The sequence below is a fragment of the Falco biarmicus genome, chromosome 12 (assembly GCF_023638135.1).
Source record: "Falco biarmicus isolate bFalBia1 chromosome 12, bFalBia1.pri, whole genome shotgun sequence".
Taxonomy (NCBI): domain Eukaryota; kingdom Metazoa; phylum Chordata; class Aves; order Falconiformes; family Falconidae; genus Falco; species Falco biarmicus.
In genome coordinates, this window is record NC_079299.1 from 5274518 (window position 1) to 5296858 (window position 22341).

At 44.9% G+C, this 22341-nt stretch overlaps 1 protein-coding gene across 1 annotated transcript in view; it reads right to left on the reverse strand.

The window, feature by feature from the left end:
• Window positions 1-20304, reverse strand: part of CAPN13 (calpain 13) — a 43379-nt gene extending 23075 nt beyond the window's left edge. The window contains exons 1-7 of the mRNA XM_056357713.1: window positions 20068-20304; window positions 9861-9930; window positions 8924-9042; window positions 5029-5162; window positions 3065-3239; window positions 2115-2186; window positions 282-367 (exon numbers count right to left, since the gene is read on the reverse strand). Of these exons, the coding sequence (XP_056213688.1) occupies window positions 282-367; window positions 2115-2186; window positions 3065-3239; window positions 5029-5162; window positions 8924-9042; window positions 9861-9930; window positions 20068-20304 (893 nt within the window). The remainder of the gene's footprint in view (window positions 1-281; window positions 368-2114; window positions 2187-3064; window positions 3240-5028; window positions 5163-8923; window positions 9043-9860; window positions 9931-20067) is intronic.
• Window positions 20305-22341: the final 2037 nt, after the last annotated feature.

The following is a 22341-nucleotide window of genomic DNA, read 5'->3' on the forward strand; positions in this document are numbered from 1 at the left end:
CATCTTTATTTATCTGGAATTACCCACTGGGAAAAATGTACACATAGACAAAAAGGGATAGCTGAGCTAGAGCTAATGAGGAACACATATAAAACCAATGCTGCATTAGTTTTCCCTGGGCTGGATTTCTGTGGGCAGTTGCTTTGCAGATGGAAGTAACACTTATAATGAATTGATTTAGAAATGTCTGCTTCATTATAAGGGGTGCAAGGCAGAGGTCCTTTACAATAAGCCTATAAAAGGGGGATTCTCCTTATAAGATTAAAGCTTTAAGACCATACCCATCACTCCAGGGCCCCTTCCACTCCCCATGGCCCCATGGATTCCAGATTCTGATGATATGTTTCCAGCCATTCTTGTAGCGTATCTGTAAAGAGGAAAGCAAAACATACTTCGTCACAGCTTTTCACAATTGTGACATTCAGTGAAGAGATGATGGATCTTCTTCTATACACTGGAGACCTGGTTTAACTTCTGATCTCACTTGAGTGCAGCTAAAAATCAGTGCTTTTTCCTACATTGTAAAGGCGAGTGGGAGAAAACTAGTCCGTTTTGCTTTCCTGAGACAGTGAATAGCTGACACAGAGGGAAGACGCAGCGTTCCTGCTACACAGAATGACTTCAACAGCCTTGGGAAATTCTAGTGCCTAACTCTGCACATCTGATGCTGTGAGTCAGCAAAGGCAGAGACTTTGAGGAACGAGGTCACCAGACTGCCTGGAGTGAGTATCAACAGCACGGAGAGATGATGATAAACAGAATCTGTAGCTATCTACAGTACTGTGGTTTCCAATAGCTGGAGTTTCTGTGCTTTTCTCCTCTTGCTGTCCCTGGTTTAAGCGAGAAGCAGCCCACTTGTGCCAGTGAATCCAAAATGGTGTAAGTGGAAAGGAGAAGCAAACCTGTTGTTTCTGGCTTTGCTTACACTCACAGGCAGTATTGGAAACAAATGCCATGGCAGCTTCTTCCCATACAAAGGCCCAATCCCTGGCCATCCTCAAATAATTTCCCCATCGGACACCCCCCTGGATGCCTTGGCGCTCCTGTAAGGCGAGGCAAGACTGTTTCTCCTCTCTGCAGACATCATGAGCAGCAGGAAGCTCAAACAGCCTGCTTCCTCTCCAACAGGATTTGGGATCCTTCCACCCCTGTCTTGAGGAGAGCCAGCTGGAGACTCCTCTGGAGCCTGTCAAACCCCATCCTTCCATTTTGGAGCCTCTTGGCTATGAGCAAGTGTCCTCCAAGAGGAAGCACGCTGACAATAATGATGGCACCAAGCACGCCACGGCATGAGGGGCTATGAACCAAAGCCAAGGTCAGACAGGAAACCATTAAAGAGAGGGGGACAAGGGAGAAAATTGCTTACAGAAAACAACGTCCCCTTTCCAAAGTACTGTAGGTTCTGAGATTTAAAATGTGTTGTAGCGATTTTGCTTACTAGCATAGCCATTGTTTGGTTTCCATCTTGGCCTTGCTCACTATTAACTCTCCCTGTGTGCACTGCAGCTTACTGGAGTAAGGCATGTTCTGACTTCTGGTTGTAAAAAATCCGTCATTTCTTTGGATTTGTATGATAAATTGGTCCTGTTTTCAGATCAGCTATATTAATATCTTGCCAGGAAAAGTTCTGCATGAATAGAACAGCTTTAAAAGATGAAGAAATGCTGTTCTTGAACCAGCAAGTTATTTATTTATCACACCCTGAATTTTGGCAGCTTGTGGTTGAGCTGAACAAATGTAGATTTGTATCACACGACAAATCCCACAATTTCAGCCAGTGCTTCTATTCCCATTTGAAATAGAAAAATGAATTTTTTAAGAGTCAGCACGGAATGAAAATCCCCAGAAATTCTATATTTGCTTTAAAGTGTCACAAACCAAAAATGCATTTAAGTTGCATTTTTCCATTAGAAAAAAATATAGGATTCAGATATCCTCTGTCTTCCCATTGAGCCAGAACCCTTCCATCTCCTGGAATTTGCACTATGAGCTTTCAACAATCCCTCTTAATTGTGAAGCTAATTAAAGTTACTCTGAATGGAACAGCAGTGTGACTGCACTGTAGTAGATCACCAGTACAAGACCACCAGGCAGGAACGAGTCCTCGATCTTACCTTTGCAGCTCCTGTGACAGTGTAAGCATGACCCTGTACAATCCCATTCTTCAGCTCTATGTTCCTTCTCAGCTGCAGAAGGGAGAAAGCACAGCTTTTAGCTCTCTGCCACGCTGGCAAAGGCATGGCCATCAGCTCCCAGAACTGTCATTTCGCATGGCAGAAAAAAAGTTTGGTTTTGACTACAGCAGTACCTCAGATACACTGGCTCCAGAGGACTGTGACTGTTCCCACTGCAGCCATAAGCAGGCCAGTACATTTAACAAAACTAAAGATCTTCACATATTTCCAAGGTCTTCAATGTCCCAGGGCTGCTGCAACTGCAGAACGACCTAGACTGGATCACTGTCAGAACTTCCCTGCCACCCACAGCTCAGTGCCAGCCATCTGAGCTGAGGGGCTAGTCCTTGGCTTGTTTGCAACAGCTGAGCTTCGTGTCCCAACAAACCAGGCACTACAGCAGCTATGTCACACACTTTGCAGTCTCCCCTGACATGCTGTAAGGGAAGCTTTAGCAAACTTTTAGCAAGATACTTTCTGACATCACAAAGCCTTTTGCAAGTTCCCAGCATTAACACCAGTAGCCTGCGAATCACAATGCGATAATAGCATCCTCTCACAGAAGAGAGGTGCCTTTTGGTCTTGCTAGAGTCAATCACAAAGCTGTAAGGCCAAAATCAGCCCTGCTGCGAGAGGATACCACTCTATAGCTGTGGAATCATCCAGGAGAGAAGCCACAGACCCGTCTCTGACAGACCAATCCATCTACCTGAAAGCCTTTTACATTCCCGACTGCATAACCTTAACTACTTTCTGCTGCCAAATCTCTTCAGGCATCCATAAACTATAACTATTGCACAGAGAGATTACGGACTTCCTTTTTCACTCAGAACAACCTTATTGCAAACACAGTAAGCCAAGAAAGGCAGGCTACTGGCCCTATGACTCACCTGGCCTGAGGTGCTACACCCCATCAGGCACTGAGATTTGTCAGCTGCTTCCAGTATCTCCTCCAGATCAGGAGGGGGATCCTTCAATGAAAACTGCATTTGGACTCCACCTGTGAGGTCTACTAAAGCATCAGAAATGTAGCCTCCATGCAAGTTCTGGTAGGAGCCCTGCAATCTGGGGGGGGGAAAAAAAAAAAAAAAGTTAATTATTCCTTGCACTATGTTTTAATAAAGAACGTACAATGATGGCTTCCAAAATGGACATGGGGGGACCCTGGGGTGTGCAGACACTGGGGAGAGGCAATGAAAGGAAACATGATTGAAACACATGGCCAGATACAACACATGCCCTGCGGAATGATGAGGCAAAGAGTTACTTTTCCTACATATCCACCCACATCAGAGGCAGCTGTCTAGAGTCATTTACAGACAATGGAAAATAATAAGGTGTATCTCAGGCCAACGCAGACATTTTAGGGAGCTGAGCTGCATCTCATCTTGAAGTATCCAGTTTCCTTCTTCTGAACAGGAAGGGAGCCAAGGGTGCCTAGTTCAAATGGATATTTCAGATCAAATGGAGCTGAACTATTATTCTCTCCATCATATTTTGTCACGACTTCACAAAAATGTTCGGTATCCCTTTTGTAGATGAGAAATAGGAAGAAAAGAGAGGTGACAGTATCTGCCCATGCTCCCAAGGCAAGACAGCACCGTTCCCAGTTCACTCTGCTAGACTGCAATAATAGGTTAATAATATAATATTGCCAACACAGTCCTTGTTGTTTTTATCATGTGCTTTTTATTGGGACAGCAAATAAGCTGGAACATGGCGTACTTACAACAGGTAGAGCATGCTGTTAAACCCCACCATACACACTGTATTTAATGAATGTAATCAAATGAAGTCTGCAGCTAATTATATTTTGAAGGGTTGTCCTTGTCCTACACTGATGAAAAGAATTTGTCATGGGCACTGGGGAAAAACTTCTCAAATTGGAATCTCATAAACAGCATCGCTTGCAACTTTAATTTAATAGAGGTTTGGTTTGCTTTGTAATTAAAATCTTATGCAGCAAATTGATACTGAATCCTGAGTCAACTTTTCTGAGATAACTCAGGGCAAAATGCATCTTATTCCTGAGTCACTCAGATGCTGCTTTAACATTTGCTTATTCCTGACCAAATGTGCCAAAATAATGAGCTCTCTTCTTCGGTTCCTCTCTCTCTACTGCATTGCAAATGTTATCCAGCTTGATGTAGGGTATGTGTACCAATTTCCAGCCCTTTGTATTACCCCTAGCACAGGAATTTCTCTTCAGTGTATTTAATAATGGGCTATGTTACAGATGCTAGAGGACCACACTCTGATCCCTTTGCTCCTCAGAGTATCTTTTTAAAATTATTATCTCTTTATTAAATGTTATTAACCCTGCGGTGCACTGGGGAACTCAGCCAAGTGGCAGAGCTCTCTGTGTGAATTGAGAGGAGCTGACCAGCAACTCACAGAGCGCATGTGTTGTGCTTGCTGGGCATGCTCTTCAGTTACGCTTCCTTTCATTGCCCTCTCCAAATATCTGCACGATCTCTCATCGGTAACTGTAAACAGAGGTAACCCCTGCTTAGAGTCTGCAGTTTTAAACAGAGGCAAATACAGAAAGGAAAACAAGGAAGTTTGCTTAAAGCAAGGAGATGCCCAGCTCCTTTCGTGTCACCAGCCATTGTCCTGTTCATTTTACTTCTCGGGCATCACATTCCAGAGTAGGACTGGGTACATTTAGGTCTTCAGCCTGAGACCAACATCTCCAGGTTTTGCTGGCCCTGTGGCCACACAGTTCCTTGCATAAGCACAGTACAACATATATAGCTGTTAGCCTGAACTCCTCCTGGTATGCTTTGGGCTGAGGGTGAAACCACTCGTAGAAAGCAATCAACGCTGGGTAGAAGAATAGACCAGGTGTATTTACTTGGCATATGCTTTTTCCAGCAAGGACGGCCAGAATTCATTTGATGTTCGAGGGTGTACAGACAGGTATCTTCCGTTTAGGAATGGCAACCGGTCATCTATCACTACATCCACCCAGTCTCCATATTGCCAGAACTGGAAATAAAAAATTAAAAAAAAAAAAAAATTAAAAAAAAGGAAGAGAAAAGAATGAACTTCTTTTAAGAGCTAATATTCATGCCAAGCAACAGCTTCCTGAAATAGCGCAGGAATTAGTCTAAATACGTGGATACGTGCAAGTTCTCCTCTGAACTGCTCCAGGCTAATGGTCCATCCACATTGTTAAAAAAACTACCAAGTGGCTGGATTTCCCGGTGTCAGGGGGAGTCATCTGGGAATATAAATAGTCCTGCTATCAGTGGGAGGAGAGACTCAACATGAGAAATATGCTAATATTCTTAGGCAATAGCAAGCATTCAAGATGATAAAGAACAATCACGCAGATGGTTCAGTAAGCCTCACTCCTCAGCTGCACTTGGATTTTCCCCTGCAGCACAGCTCTTGGCCAGAGAGCCTCTGTCAAGATCCAGTCTCTAGATTTTCTTTCCTCTTTGTTTCAATTAAGAGTCTGATGTGCTGTCATGGACAGGAACAGTGTAGTGACTAAAGACTGTTTTGAGGTGTTATCTATCTCCCTGATAGATGAGGAGGACACAGGCAGTCTCTCCAGCGTGTGGACAGAGCAGGTGTTTCTCCAGCTGATGAAACCTTTCAAGGGAGAAGATAGGGGAAGAGAACTGTGGGGATGAACTAAAGGAGCCATTTCCAGAGTCATTAGCAGATTAATGTAGCTTAGCATGATTCGCAATCATAAGAGGCCAAGCTCTTATTTGCAGTAATGCTAAGGACTCCAGTGGAAGTATGCCAGCAATAGATTTAGTCTAGCATGATTTTATTTCAACAGCTTTGGTCAATGAAAAAAAAAAAAAAAAACAACAAACCAAATGAGCTGTTCTGTTAGAAAAGCAGAAGACCAGATCTGCCCAGCAGCAAAGCAGCTTACGGTCTGCTAAGCTGAAAGCAGGTTTGATCCTACTTACTTTCTGCCTCACCCCAGCCTCTCACTTCCTACATTAGTGGCAGCAGGAGGTGGCAGGGTTGGACTTTCCAAACTTAAGGTGCAGGAGTGGTTTGAGTCTTCCTGCTTGATTTTGGCAGGAAGGAGTTTGAGGAAAAGCCTGCCACTGGCTGTCTCTGCCTGAAAGGGAGACAGGCAAGAAGACAGTCCAAAAGGAACTGTCTTTTTGGTCACCTAATGTGCCCTCCTGTCACCCGTCAACATCTGGCAGCAGAATTCCATAGAGAAAAGGTGTGACATCCAACACACTTCCCCACAGTGCTTCATGTGCAAACACAACAGGTAAACAAGGAGATTAATGCAATCCAAACCCACTGAGTGACATTTTTCCAAAAGCCAAGTTCCTTGGCCATCTTTGGTAGGGAGCTCAAGCTTAGAGATCTTCTGAATGCAGCATTGTTTTTTTCTTCAGCTGGTTAAAGAGAACTGCTTTGTCCTGACTGCCTCAGGCTCCCAGGTCGTGGTCTCATCTGAGCTCCACAAAGAGAGGAAAAGTCACAATGGGAATAAGAAACTTCATGAAAGCCCTAGAATGCTCTGGAAGCACAAGTGGTAAAGGAGAAACCACTGTCTCCCATATGCCTTCAGAGAGGGCCAATTCCTTTGCTTTTTGGTTTGAGAATCTGGCTTCGTGAAATTTCTTTATACCCCCAGGATTTAAAGTACTGCAGCTGGGAACATGACAGTAAATGAAAGAAAATATCCCTATTTAGGCAGGCTGCAAAGAGGGAAGTTCTTTGCTCCCACGTTTGTGGTGAGCCTTTTAAATCAAGACTTCAATTTCCTGGGCTTATAAGAGGAGGAAAAAGAAATGGGCAGCTGCAAGACGACAACAACATGCCTAGAGTGCTGCTGGTCAGAGGAGGAATACTGCCTGGTTATTTTGCCTTCTTCCCCCCGTCTTGACAGGGATCTTCGTGAAATCCAGTTCTGGAACTAAGCAAGGTAAAAATCCCATGCCTTTCAACCACTCTTTTCTGCATGGTGTTAGAAGGCACCTTTTGGATGTGTCCTGAAATGGAGGCCTTGATTTCAGCTGGCCTTTAAAGATTTAAACAGTTTCTTCCTGAGAGAGGGACTTTAACACTCAGGGCAGATCCATCCTGCTTTGAGCTGATGCACTGTGCCAAACCCCCCTATATTCCCTGCGGCATATTTCTGTTTGTTTCCCAGCTGAGCTGCTGCTGTTCATTATGACAACGCATGGCACACCCTGCCTCACAGGCATCAGTTTCTGTGGCAGAGAAAGTGATTCCTGTACAAACACAGGACTAACTTAATGCCTAGTGGAATAACATCATTGTAATTATTCCCTAGATAAAAATGTCACCCATCTCAACTACAGCTGATGAAGTGCATAACACCCTTAACTCTTGCAGCTGAACAGCCAGTGTTGTGTAGGAAGGCTGGAGCAGCCCTTTGTATTCCTGAGAGGTAATATGCTCCAGATCCAAAAAGGTGAAAAAAAGTTATAAACTAAAATTTTTATATTAGCATGTGATATGCCTTGTTTGTGATTCTTCACTGAACTGAGGACTGGTGACTTAGCCTGTGGATGGCAGTAAAATATTTTTGATGGAATAATTGAAAGGCACTGCCAAGAAGCATTTCCATTCAGAGAAGCTTTCTCAGGGGTTTACTGCTCAAGGAAAGCCAGAAACAGTTGCACTGATTTGCAGATGAGATGACAGGGAAAACATTTTCAAATACTGTAAGGTATTTATACTGCTTAAGATTTAAGGATTGCTCCTAACTAATCTTTTCAAAGCTCTCATGAAAGACAATCTAGCTTGCATCCTTTCAAAGTGTTTTAAGCAGACTGGTGTCCTTTCAGCTGATTTATCTCATACAGTGCACCTCTGCATGCTGGAAATGGGCCAAGACAGAAACATCTGGTATTCCAAAGAGCAAAGGAACAGAGCAAAATTTAGACTGCCTGCAAGATAATCCTCCTGGTGCTGCTCCACGAGAGCTCCAGGAGGTCAAAGAAGTCTCATTGCCAGAGCTCTTTGCTTGATATTGAACCACATATAACAAAACAGATATGTGAAAAAAAAAAAAGAGTTGATGAATGGCCGAGTATATACTGATTCCCTCTATATCCAATTTAGCTTCTGGAGCTTAATGGTACTGCAAGTGCTTCTAATCCCACAAGATATGTGGTCGACTCAGACACAAGGAAGCAGGGCATGCCAGTCACTATCCCAGTCACCTTCTTGTGAGATTCAGAGAATTTCAAGAGTTGGTAGAAAGTGAGATTTACTAAAAACACTTGCTCCTCTTCCCAAAACAAATCTCTTTTCAAAATATCAAAAGCCTGTTCCTCTGATCTGCCTCAAGGATATGTAATTTCAAGCCATTTCCATGAGCTAAAAGGGCAAGGTGAAGTATATCGGGAAACAGAAAATTAATCCAAATATATAAAGAACACAAGTGTGCTGACAGCCATAACAAACTGTCCAAATCAAAGCAGACACCAGAATGCCATCTAAAACACACATGTACACAAATCGGTCTAACAGCTGGTATATGTGTACCTCTGGAGTCTCAGAACTTTCAGAAACTTTCAGAAAAGGGCTTCATATTCCCTGGAGTGTGATTGCACCAACTGGAGCATAAGGAATCACTTGAAAATTTGGGATTTTCTGCAAAATTCCAAACTGAGAGTCAACACTGAAGAGCCAAAGCACTCCAGAATGTCGAGATCTGGGACTGCAGTTTGAACCGCTGTGTAACCCAGCCAAGCCCAAGCAGTACCAAGACATCAGGGAATACATACCCGGAAGTGAAAAATCCCAGCATAATCTTCCTGGAATCCTTGGTCCCTTGGTAAAACATTTTCCACAAATTGCTTCCGCAGTGTCAGGGAGCCCAGGGCAGCCAGCATCCAGCAGTCACCTTGAAGGAAGGGAGAATCCAATGTATTCAGTCACTCACTGTTGTGGATCATAACTAACTCTTTAGAAGAGTGGACTTCCACATCTAAGAACCAGCTTGTTTAAAGAAACAAATATTCTTCTCTCTCCCTTTCCTCCCCCGATACACTGAACCACTACCCAGTATTCACCAGCAATGTCCTTTGTCAACCCTGATGCCACCCAGCCATCCTTTTCTACTTTCATGCTCCTATCATTTGTGGTTATGGAGAGACTTGCAGTCTAGAACATGGTTTAGGAAATCTTCAAACCTCTCAGTGGGGTGAGAAATGGGAAGACCTATGGCCTGGAGAAGACTGAGAGGGAATCTTAGTAATGCATACAAATATTTTAAAGGCGAGTGTCAGGAGGATGGGGCCAGGCTCTTTTCAGTGATGCCCAGCAACAGGACAAGGAGCAATGGGCACAAACCGCAACACAGGAATTTCCATCTGAGTACAAGGAAGAACTTCTTTACTGTGAGGATGACAGAAAGAGCACTGGGACAGGCTGCCTGGAGAGGCTGTGGACTTTCCTTTTCTGGAGACATTTAAGACTTGCCTGGACATGATTCTGTGCAACCTGCTCTAGAGGAACCTGCTTTAGCAGGGGGTCGTACTAGATGGTCTCCAGAGGTCTTTTCCAACCCTGACCATTCTGTGACTTGTATGAGTCTGGATTGATCTGCACTAATTGTTTACTGCAGCTACCACAGTCCACATCTTCCTCCAAGAACACAGCAAAGCAATCACAGGTTATTGCTTTGTGCCAATCTTTTCCAAAACAGGAACGTGACCTTACCTATTTCTCCTTGCATGATATCAAATCTGCTAACTCCATCCATGATCAAACAAGGATTTCTCAGAAGTTCCTGGAGGGAAGAAATCGCAAAGAGCAGTGTGAGTACCCAGCCTTTGCCAGCAGTGTGTTCCTGCTCCTTGAAGACCCTTGCTTGCCTACCTTTTCCAGAGCTTAAAACTATTTCTTTTGAGCCCTGAAGTTTTGTTACCTGATGCCAAAATAACAGAGGAGATACTTGGGTATCTCTTCTTCACTGTACTGAGCTATTCCTAGGGATGGAAACTTCTGGCTGGGTGCTTACTGAGTTTTCATTTGGGTTCCTCTAATGCTACCAACACCTTTCAGAGAGGGCTTTAAGCCTGGCTGCAAAATCATGCAGGCACCTGGGGGACAGCAGGACAGAGACACAGAGGTTTCCAAGCAAAGTGGAGCAGGGTCTGTATTTCAGCTCAGCACTGGGTCTAGGAATGTTTTACTCTGAGCCTTTTCTGTTTCCATGCAGGACTAATGCAGATCAGCCTGGGCTGCTTTTCATCACTCCAGTGAGGAAGCTGTAGAAAGAGAGCTTAGTCTCTGGCTGCAAAACCCCATAGGTCTGGCTGACTTTTTTTAATTCAGGGAGAATTTTCCTGGCATTCCCGGAATGTCTTGCTTGGGCAGTGAAGGGGGAAACACTTCAGAGCTCGGCTTTGCACACAGAAACGTGAATCATTCTCCCACCTGTTTCTGCTATTGGTTTGGGATATCTGAGCGCTAAGGTAGGAATGGCCTGAGCATCCCCTGTGAGTAACCCTTGGCACACACCAACTGGGTAAGGCTCTGTTTTGAAAGAGCAATCAGCCTTAAATAGGAGAGTCACTGCACACCTAAGAAAATGAAGAGATGAAAGTGAAAAAAACATTTGAGTAAGCAAAACAATACAGCAGCTCTTCCTTAAGCAGGCCCTGGCATTTTTTCTCCCCAATTGATTTGACATGCTGCGCAAAAATGAGACCAGCACACAAAGTGACTCGTGACTCACACAGTTGCATGAGCTAAGCATTAGCAAATGCTGTCAGTTTTCTGGAGTGGCTTCACAATGATCAAATCCCTCTAAGAAGTTTCCCTGTCAAGAGAAGATGCAATGCAACGTTGCTGCTCCAGGCTGGCGGACAGATCATGCTCCCACAGCACCACCGACACAGGGGAAAGCAGCCTGGGTACGCATCTTCCTTGACAGATGCTTTCATGCAGCCGTCTACACCTATGCCAGGACTTCAGGGGTTTGCTGTAAGGATTTACCCATAGCATGGGAGCAGGCTTAAGAAGTCGTGGTCACCAGCAGCAGCGGTTGGTCATCATACAGGGAAGTGGCAGTGTTCAGCCCTTCTCCCTTTCCCTCTACATCTGCCTATCTTCTCCCTGCCTCTATTTCCCTGAATTCAAAACATTAAACAGTAACTTGCATGACAAGGGTCTGAACTTGGCCTTTTCCTTTGTGTGTCTGACTTGCCAGTAGTCATCAAAAAAACCCAACAGCATAAAGGAATGGCTACTTTTGTTCCCCCAACATTTCTGAGGCTGTTGAAGTGTTAGCTGCCCCAGGCAGGGTGACTGGGCTCTGATGAGTGTGCTATAGTGCATAGCTGCCATGGGGGTAACCGCCGTATAGAAACAAAAGCCTGAAACTAATGGGAAGGCAGTTGTGTCTCTTATGAGGTTCCCAAGGAAAAGGCTGATGCTCTGCTCTGTGCTGGGACAATAAAGCTCTTAAGTGCACTGTGGATCCTGCTAGCCTGTTACAGAGACTGGCTGAAAAGTCAGCCCATTAGATGCTGCAGCAGATACCCTATTGCCCACCAAGATGTTTGACTCCTCAGTAAGCAAACAGGGATGACCCGAGTCGTTAAACAGGTTCCTTGCTGAGGGGAACCAGTAATTTTGTCTAAAACCAGAAGAGACATGATCTGAAGTCAGCCTCAACCAACATGTGTTGACTGCGGATACAGACCATTTTGTGGCTGTCAGAGAGAACAAAAGCTGAAGTCAAGTCTCTCCCTGTAATCCCCACCCACAACACATTAAACTCTGCTTCCAGGGGGGTGTACTCCCCACAGATTTAGGGGGCAATAACTGGAAAGCAACAGAGTGTGTGACTAGCCATGGAAAAGGGGCCACCCAGCAGCTGTCCCTCTGCAGAAACTGAATGCAGTGGCGAATGCAAGGTGAATTCCCACTGAGCTGACACCAGTGCCACTGGCTGAAAAGGCAGCAGTCCCCCCTGCTGCACGCACTGCTGTCAGAAATGGAGGGGCTGGTTTTAATGAGAGGTTTGTGCTTCTGAGTGTAGCCACCTCTTTGCAGGCTTGAGAAAACCAGGCAGCATGGGCACACTTCAAAAGGATGCACTGCACAGAGCACAGGCTCTTTGTGGAGCGTTTGGGTGTGAGCCAAGGAAGGGCAGGGGACAAGCAGAAGCTGGAGCAAAGGCAAGAGGCAGCAGAAGTGGGGAACTGCAAGATCAGATACTTAGAAGAACTCTGGAAGACCACAGCCCCTGAAGTCAGTAGTGGAATGGCTGTTCCCTTGAATGATGCAGTGGGGAGCCTGAACTAAGTGCAGAGGGTTTCTGAAAGAGCTTAGAGGGCATAATTGTGATGGCTGCAGTGCTTTGGAAATACGGGCCTTCTCAACCAGAAGGAAAGCAATTCTCCAACTAGCTCCTCTTCCTTCAGAGGCAAGAATACAGCAGTCATAAACCACCAGAAACTATCATCTATTATTGCAAAATACAGCTAAGCACATAGTTACTGCTACACAAAACGTGCAAGCCTCACTATTCGCTAGTGCTCAAATTGCATGGCAAACAGAGAAACCACAGATTTAACTTTAAGTCTGTCCAGCAGCAGTGCCCTGTTTCACTGAGAAATCATGAACAGGCTTTGTGGCATTTCCCCCAAGACTTTTCAGGTTTAGCTGGAGGGGGAAAGAAGACTGAGCTCAACAAGGCACGTGGTCTCTTCTCAGAGTATCTATGAGTTCAGCAGTGAAGGCAACCATATGGGCTGCAAGTCAAGCGCTCTGCCTGAACTCATCCCCCTCAGGACAAAGCTATCATCACTCGCTTTCCCTGGCCTGCTGAAGATTCATTATGTATTCAAAATAAAAGGGAAGTTCAAGTTCAAACCAGTTCATCCTATAGAGAATGGTCTTACCACACGTCTTCTGTGCCCTATCCAAAGGGCAAGATGGAGAATTAATTTGAGAGGTGGAAGGACGGTGCCCTGTATATGCATTTGTCTCTAAATTCCTTTTTATATTTGCTTGGAATTTTAAAGGAAAAACAAGTTCCCAGAGTAAGCTGGAGGTAAGTAGTCTAGACGTAGACCACATGCAGACATGCAAAAGACACAATCAGACATTTCTGTGGAAAATTGGAAGCCTGAGGTGGGATTTCATAGGCAGCATAAGCCAGTCTGACTGCAGGCTGCTGCTCAGTATGGTGGGTCTGCCTGTGGCCACTTTCCCACAAACTTCCCACCAGCCCAGCATCATCATGAGTGCAGGCGTAAAGCCACAGAGGGTTAAGAGGCAGAAGATGAGTCTTTGCAGAGCCACCTCCTGATGAGTTCACCTTAACCCCACAGTAAATCCCAGCTCCACTTCTGTTCCTGCCACAGCATGACATCTTTCCCTTTGGTTGCACTTGTGTTGCTCCCCCTGTTCCAGCTACACCTTGACATGTCCTGCCACCATGAGTCATGGTGTTCCCTGTTCAACACACACCAATTAAGAAAAATAAAAAGGCTGCTATTGATTGAAAGCCAAACTCTGTTCTCAGCTGGACAAATCTTAATTCAGCATCACTGCTGTGCTCATAGTGTTGCTCTGAATTAGGAACTTGCAAACACTGTATTGCAGTTCCCTGGGCTGAGGGCACTGCCCAGCTGTGCACTGAGGAGGGATCAGGCACACCACTGTCATACATCCCATAACCCAGGAAACCTCCACCGAAGAACTAACACAGAAATAAACCAGTTGAAGTAAGAAGGGAGGGCAGAACAAAGGGTAAACTGTGCTTGGTCACACCGCAGGTCTGCCTTTTGCAATGACTTGTCTTCGACAGCTTGGAGAGGGAGAGGATAACCAAGCAACCTGAAATTAATGCTCCTCCTGCACACCTCCTCCCACTCTCCATCACTTGGGGACTAAAAGTCTTCCCAGGCTGGAGTCCCTATCCACAGTTTTGTATTTATTAAACCTCAAGGGAATCAGGAATCTGTTTTCTTGAATCTGCCTAATATTTTTTTTTAAAACTCATATTCTGTTTTTCTTTGACATTCTCTTAGATGGGAAAAAAACAGGCTAATCTCAAGGGGTTTGCTTGTACCACCAGAACTCAATTCCCTGCTTTACAGCAGAATAACTCAATTCCTAATTGCCTGTTTTCAATACAAACACCTCAGTTGCTTAAAAAAAAAACCTGCTCTGCTTCAGCTCTCTCTCACAATGGAGGAATGAGTTCCACAGACTCCACACAAGCAGGAAGCCCACAAACGTGAGAGCAAAGTCCTGTTGGAAGACAGACTGGTGTCCTACAACCAGCAGAAACAGAAACCAGCTCAGATTTTACCTGCAACCCGTTTGTGTGGCTCAGTGTAATTGTAAACAGAGGAGGTAAATACAAAGGAGGTAAAGAAGGGAGGTAGCCCTGTCTACCCCAAGCCTTTGACAGACGTTTCCTTACAGGTCTTGAAACCTCCTGCTTGGACCATACAGCACAAGTTGATGTTTTCCAAGTGGCAGGGTGTCACCAGGTATTCCCCTGTGTCCACCACAGCCATATAATCTTGCTAGCTAACTCCCCAACCTGAGAAACAGGGAAGCTGGTGAGTAAGTGGACCACCATAGGAACACTGCCTTCCCCTCAACCCGGGATGCATGCATCCCCCCTCCCCCAACCAGCCCTTCCCAAAAATCAACAGAGCTGGCAGATACTATGCAAATAAACCCTCCTCATCTAAAGCCGGTGCAGAAAGACAGACGTAATAAATGGTGACACACTACAGCTTCCTTAGCCCAAAGATACGAACTCCGAAGTCAAGGTCAGATGCAATCAGCTGAGTAGGCAAGAGCTGAGACATTGGCAGCCTGGAAATGCTGTTCCTGTTCAATTACACTGATTGCACACGCACACTCAAAAATAAGTGAATTGATTTTGATTTTCATTAGGGAGAAATACTGAACATGATCCAAGGGCCTTGTGGCCCCTGGGAAATGCTGAAGTTGTGAACTCCATCATGAACAGCTGGCAAGCAGTGTTGGGTCATGCCAGAAAATGGCCCTAAGGTGACAGACCTGCAGGTAGTGCAGAACAGCACTATCCCTCATCACCACACACTTGCTTTATTAAAGCAGCTCATGAGACAAGCCACATTTATTTTTCCTCTTTTTCTTTTTTTTTTTCGGGGGTGGGGGGTGGGGGGTGTAGGTTTTTCTTCATTTGCCTCTGTGGTAGCAGAGCTAAGATTTTAGGTTAACTTCAAACTGTTGTCTGATTTCTTGCCTGAACAAAATCTGTCTTTTTCTCCCCTCCGGCTACAGACAGGCCAAGGCTGATGCAATAGGAACTCCAGCTCAGCTTATCTGTTTGGAAAGATTTTAACTTCAAAACTATTTTTTTAAAGGGTCCATTTTGATTTAGTCAGTTCCTAGGTTCAAACCCCCTTAATGTTGATGTTCATTCCTGGAAATTTCTGGGAATTAAATATAATCCAAATAAAAAAACAGTATCCAAACAGCAGTGCAGAATCATGATAGGTACTCTGCTCCTGAAAGATAGTTAAATTTGCTTTTGGAAGGGATGAAAAAATGTGAGCAAGCCTTTTTGCAAAGTTACTGAATCAAATGAAAAATCACTATTCACAGCAAACAAGCATTGGCTCAAAGCGTATCATTTTCCCCAATGCTTTTTAGGTAAGTGCAGTAGCATGGTTCTGAGTCTGCTAAGGGAAACCGGTATATCCCTTGCTCAAGTTCACACTAAAGCAGCCTCTTTTGGTGGCTTCTATCCAAGGAGTTCTTTTAGACTCTACTCTTCCCTTCCCCTGACACGTGAGACAAATACCCAAGCAGTCCATGCCCTGACGCTCCAAACAGACTGTGATGATGCAGAGGAAACCCATGATGGCTATTATTTCAGACAGTCCTTTCGCCACACACCCTCCTACAAGTCACGTCAGAGGCACTCAGGGATTTCTCTCATGCTGATCCTCAAACCTCTGCTAGCCACTTTGCAGCTTTTCCCTGTCTTCTGGTTTTCCCATGCAGATGTCAGTCTATGTTAAACTCTCGCTCAGCAACCCCTCACTCTATAAGGGAGCTACAGGGTCCCCAAGAGACAAAAGGTGAGCAGTGCAAGAGCAGTCGTCTGTGACCTTGAAGACCCTTCAGAAAAATCTTCAGTGACATCACCCTCTGCCCATTTTAGCCTTTTTTTAAAGCACAAGCGCTGAAGATCAGAGACTGTCCTTAACATGTGTAATGGGCACCACACTGTGCACAATGGTGGGCTACCCCTGGTGCACAGCTGAGGCACTGCTGCGTACGTGGTAATCTCTCTCCTCTCATACATACCATGTTTGAAAACAACCAAATGTTAACAAAAATAAAGCATTCTGCATTCAGCACTACCGCAACTCACATCATCTGGATCATCCTAATTGGGTTTCTTTTTGCATCTGTATAGCACTATGCATCATGATCAGAACAGAGTGAAATCTTTAGTCTAAACATTAATTGATTAAAAATGCGTATTCAGCAACAGCAAATCATTTAATGACTTCCTCTATTCCACTTAATTGCTTTCTTGAATGAAAAGCACTAAACAATGAAAAAAATAGTTCTGAACATTTTTAAAGGGGTATCTCACATTTTTAAATGTTCAGAACTCTTCAAGGAGAATTTCCCTTTGACTGATCTTTAGAAAAGCCCAGCTATAAAAATTCCTTTGTTGGGTCTAAAGTACAACTTCTCTTCCATTTCTCAAAACGGTGGGTGAACTGACAAGTTAATTGCAGAGCTCCTGCTGTATCTGGTACCTCCAGCCCTACTTCTAATAATGCTTGAAATACCACATGCAAAACCTCTGTTACAAACTGTGCATGTTTCAATGGATGTAGACCAAGGGCCTGGGGATGAAAACACAGCCTGGAGCAGTCCCAGATCCTTGAAACAGCAACCACTACAGCTACAAAATGTGACATTTTGAATGTTGTCTTGGTGCTGCTGATCCACCTCCACCTTTAGGGACTCCCATGTTAAATCAGCTCACTTTACAAATCAAAATAAGTCGTTTCTGACTGTCATCACTACTATTTCTGCCTGAAAAAAATCAAGCTGTTTTCTCTCTACTTTATACATCACCCCCAGATATGAGGACTCCAAACTCTGAATGTTATCTGGCAATTCTCTTGACAATGTACAAGGTAAAATAGAAGCAGCATGTTGCTCAGCTGCTCAATTGGATCTGGAACAATGACTGCAGTTATAATTGCTGTCTACCGCTTAAATAACCAGATACTATATGACTCAGAAAATGAAGGCTAAGAGACTATCAGGACCAAGATGCCGCTTTTGTTACAAGTATATTTCCAGCCAAATTTTTTTAAAGTCAGAGGGAGCTAATGGAGGCTAAGAAAAATATAGACATAGATTAAATTGGCTATTCTGCCCCTGCTTCATTCCACCAGGAGAGAGGCCAAGGTCTGACATCACTGTGACAGCCTAGGTATTGTGATATTTGAGAACTTCTGATTCGGCTCTTCAGGCAGTTGATGCCATTGCCCTTTGTCTTGCATCTTGTCTAGCAAGACAAAGCCTGGCTGGTCAGGACATGGCTACAGGTGGAAAATTCAGTCAAACTAAGAAAAAAAAAATTAAATGGAGCCTTCTTCAGCACTGACATCTTGGGTTTCTGTTGAAGATGAGTCAGTTGAGTCAGCAGTCTCAACTTCTGTCCCTTGAGTATGTTGTAGAAGAGCAACTGGTGATGCTGCCTTAACCTTTATAATAGAAGAAAAGGCTTTTCAGTGTTCACATCATAAACCCTGGGCCATGAACATATGGATTAATTTTTTAGAGGAGAGGTCTGGCAAAGAAAATGACTTTTCATCCTGCCCCTTCCTGAAAAAAATCTGAAAAATTATTGGAAGCGATTGGTTCCAGTCAATTCGGCAGGGTGTTGCTGGAAACTGTGTAGTGATTGCTGAAGAAAATCTTCAGAAGGGAAGTGCTGGGAAGGAGAGGACCTCTGCAAATTTCTGAAACTGATTCCACAAAAACTTTCATTCATCAACTTAATCTTCATGGATTCAGCAAAAAGGAAGGAGATTTTCTAACACCTGCCTCATCTGACAAGCACTAGCAGCAGCAGGTTCTGCTTTTGGCAAGGTGTGTCTGTTCCTTTATATTTATATTCAAGCAGGATAGATATTCATCCCATACTGTGGTGCTTCAAAATTAGTGGTATTTGGGTTTCTAAGTCAGTTTGTGTGCTTTTGAAATCCTACATTTCTCTGCTGCTCCCAAATGGTGAAAACACCAGGGTGGTTAGTACTTAACAGAACTGTATCATAACATTTTATTCCAGTTTATTCATCTTTAAAATGCCCCTGAGAGTCCTTTCTAATACCCATATTTGTCTTTTGTGAGTTCGGTGCTCAGTTATTGTATCTTTGTCTTTCTCAGTCTGGAAGTGGTGGCAACTAACTTCTTCCCTTTGCATTTTTCAGTTATTCTTCTACTTTAACCCCTATTTCAAAAGGGATTATCCCCACCTGCTATAAACCTGGAAGCAGACACTGGTGTAAAAAACACAGCACCAGCTGCATTCTCACTGGACCCAGTTTTGAGGAAAGGCTGCCTGAGGAGAAGCCTGTATGTTCAGCCAGCAGTAGGAGCTGCTTCTGCAGGGGAGCACAATCCCTTCATAGCAGCTTCACAGAGGACAGGACACCCAAACATCTGCACCCAGTACCTCCACACCTACCAAGCCATGTGATAAAGCGTCAACCCAGATGGGAAATACCTGTACCTCTGCACCCACAATTTGCCTGACACTTTCAGGTCCTGCTGCAGCAGTGGGTAGTGAGAAGTTTAAGCCTCAGGCCCCATCCCTATCGCCACAACACTGCAGCTACAGCCCTGCTGGCATCCAGACTGCAGCTGCTGCTCCATCTGATACTTCACCACCTCATATTCCTTTTACACCAGGGCTGGGACTTCCCGCCTCTCGATTCGGGCATCCACATTCAGCAGCTATGCAGGCTCCCTGGGCTTCCCCCTCTGTGAACCATGGCTCTCAACGTCCATGCTAGCAGCAGCCTCTGCTGCTGCTATGCCAAGGCCACTGCATTGCCAAGCTCCAGCGTACCCTCATTGCCCTACTTGCATCTTCTGTCCAAACCATTCTTTTTTAGTTGTCTTGCCCTGCATCTTCAGCCTCACAGTTGCTGTCTCTACACCCTGAGGGGCTGTCTTCAGTGAGATGAACTGATTTGCTCCAGGCCAAGGAAGCCAAAGGCCCCAGGCACTAGCAGTGTGCACTCAGCAAAACCCAGCAGAAGGCCAGTGTGTGGCTAATCCAGTAGCTGCACCAGCGGCAAATGGCACACAGCAGTGCTATACAATGCAGCCTGACCATGGAAAGATTCCCTACATTAGGTCCTAGGATAAACAAGCTGAGTATGTGATTCCACTTCCCAATTTAAACAGCCATATGCCAGATAATGACAACTGCCTATTAAACCGCAAGTGGGAATCAGCAGGCAAATGTACTTCATCTCACACCTTACCCAATTATTTTAAAATCAGTATTGCCGAGTCAGGGGCTTGGATTACAGAAATCAGAGATCTTTAACAGAATTTGACAGCTTCTTGGGTTTGCACAAAGCCCTCTAGAAGCACGTCAAAGTGGAAACACTAGTTCTAGTTAGGTTCATAGGTGGAACTTCCTACAAAAACATACCCTATGAAACCATTCATGTTACAGAGGTTATCTTCCCTTACACATCCTACAGCCAGGATCCCTCCTTGCAGTGTTCCCCTTAGGGTCTACTTCCCTGCTCAGCACAGATCTCCTTCCCCAAGTTGAAGGCCTTTAGCCTCTGGCCATCAGTGCTCCCATTCAGCAGCGTGGCTACAAAACACCACAGCTGGCGTAACTCACAGTTGGCCTCTTCCATTGTATTTGATACAGCGTATCCTGTGGGAGCAGGTCGGGACCAATGGAGCTGACGTGAGCAGGGAAGGTGGTATCCTCAAAAAGCAGTCCTTGGCTCAGGCAGAAGGCTTGCAGGCGGTTGAAGTCCTGATTATTAAATTTCTTCACATTCTGGTGGCTTCCCATTGCCCTTGTTGTTTGCCAGCCCTGTTCTAACGTCACAGCAGAGCCGGGGGCGAGCATTGTGCCCCTTCCCTGTGAAGGAGAGACATGGATTGCCATTAGTTTCCCAATCAAAAATGGTGTCTTAAGAGTGTGGGAAAGCAAACACCTTCCCCCCTTCCCCCCCACCCCACGAGGATTGCAGAGCAGCAGCTTGCAAAGCTGAGGGCAGTCACAGTGACAAAATCCTTATTAGCTGGAAATGTGTGGGGAAAAAGTAGTCGTCAAATCCCAACTGGTTTATCTTAAACCAGTGCTGTCACTGCTACAAATTCAATTTTGAGTCTTCCCTGAGGACAGAGAGCAAAGCTGTTAGCGAGCCGCTCTGTTAGTACTGAGGTACATCTGCAAACATAAGCGAGCATAGGGGATGGAGCATGAGCTGCAGGCACAGGGGAGAAGGGAGGTGGTGTGAGCAGGGAGGCTGCTCAGAGGTACCCAGGACTCTTCTGGCCATGCATCACACCTGTGCTCAGTTATTTACTCTGTTTCATTTCCACAAGCAAGCACTTAATGATCACTTTCTGTGAGATGTAAAGGAGGCAGAGATATGCCTTTCCTCGGGATCTGCTCCAAAGACCCCAGGCAGATTAGGGGGTGGCTTCCTACCAGCTTACACCGACACTCCACCAGACTCCCTACAGCTACAGTGCGGAGATGGATCCAAGCTGAAACATCCAGACCTGGATCCCACCTGCACTACTTGTTCACATGAGTGTGCACCAAGGTCTGGGCTTTTGGACTTAGTAGTTCATTTGGAGGCCAGTGTTTAAACAGATCTGAATTGCAAATGCGTATTTAAGCTGGGCACTCATTGCACTGCATATCCACAGGTATTCCAGTCTGGAGCATGTTCGAACCCCTCTTTGTTAATATATCTAGAGGAGCAATTCACTTAGGAAAAGCGAACATTTCACACATGCAACAAAACCCTAGACTGGACAGATCTGCTAATATATCTGCTGGCACAGCTAAGGAAGCACGTGGGAGCTAAAATCTCCTGCCGTGGACTCTATCGCCTTTATAGTCATCAAAAAGCACAGCAGGACTCTTGCCATCAAAGATCTACTTTTGTTCCAAAAGGAGGTAGTGCATCTTCCATGGAGATGGTGGACATAGAGACCAGTGCCAGCATGGGATAAGGGCACAGGAAGGTGGAAAACTTGCACATTTGGAGGGGCAGTGGCCTCGGAGCTTAAAAAGAGCAGTTTGTTTTGTCTAACCAGAGTAGAGGCTTTTGGATGCACTCCCCAGAGCCACATGGATGTAGAGAGAGATGTACCATGTGTGCACCACCTCCTAGGAATCTTTCTTCAGCTAAACAGATCTGTTGTGGATTTCAGAGTTCAGAGAAGTAGCAGGAAGATTGTGCAGCCTGCCTTGCCTCCTGGTCCCTGCTGCAGCACCTTTTATCACACAAAATTCCACATTGCTGGATCTAAATGCAACTCAGGGTTCACACCAGTTTTCACCTTTCATTCACACTTGCCCTCACAAAACCAAAATTTTAACTGTCCCAAGCTATAATTTCCCTTTTGTCCCTTTCCTTATGAAAAAAAGATGCTCCTGGTGAAGCCCAGTGTTAGCACACACATCCTCTGGCATCTTGCATGACAGATGCCACTGTACTTGATCCAGTGATTTCTGTCCCTAACTCCTGGCTTCCACTTAAAATGTGCATTCTCTATTTATTTATTTTTTTTAACTTTTTAGTAGATGAAAGGGCTCTTTCCTACCAAACAAACATACCTGTAGGTCTGGTATGCTCCTGGTGCAGCCCAAATTGAGCAGATGGCTCCAGTAAGAGCAAAGCCTCAGTTTTGTATTGTGAATTGTTCACATATGTGAAAAACACAGATCAGCTACACTGAGCATGTGATACAGCCTCACACACATACACACACACTTTTTACTTAGTGTCATCACCTTTCTCAGGGCTTCAAGTCACTTGGCCTCCTGGCATTGTAACAATGGTCTAGAAAAACAAGGAGTTTTGCATCTCATTGTTTTAATTAAAAGCCCCACAAAAAAATCAGATGGAATTCAGAAACCACCCTC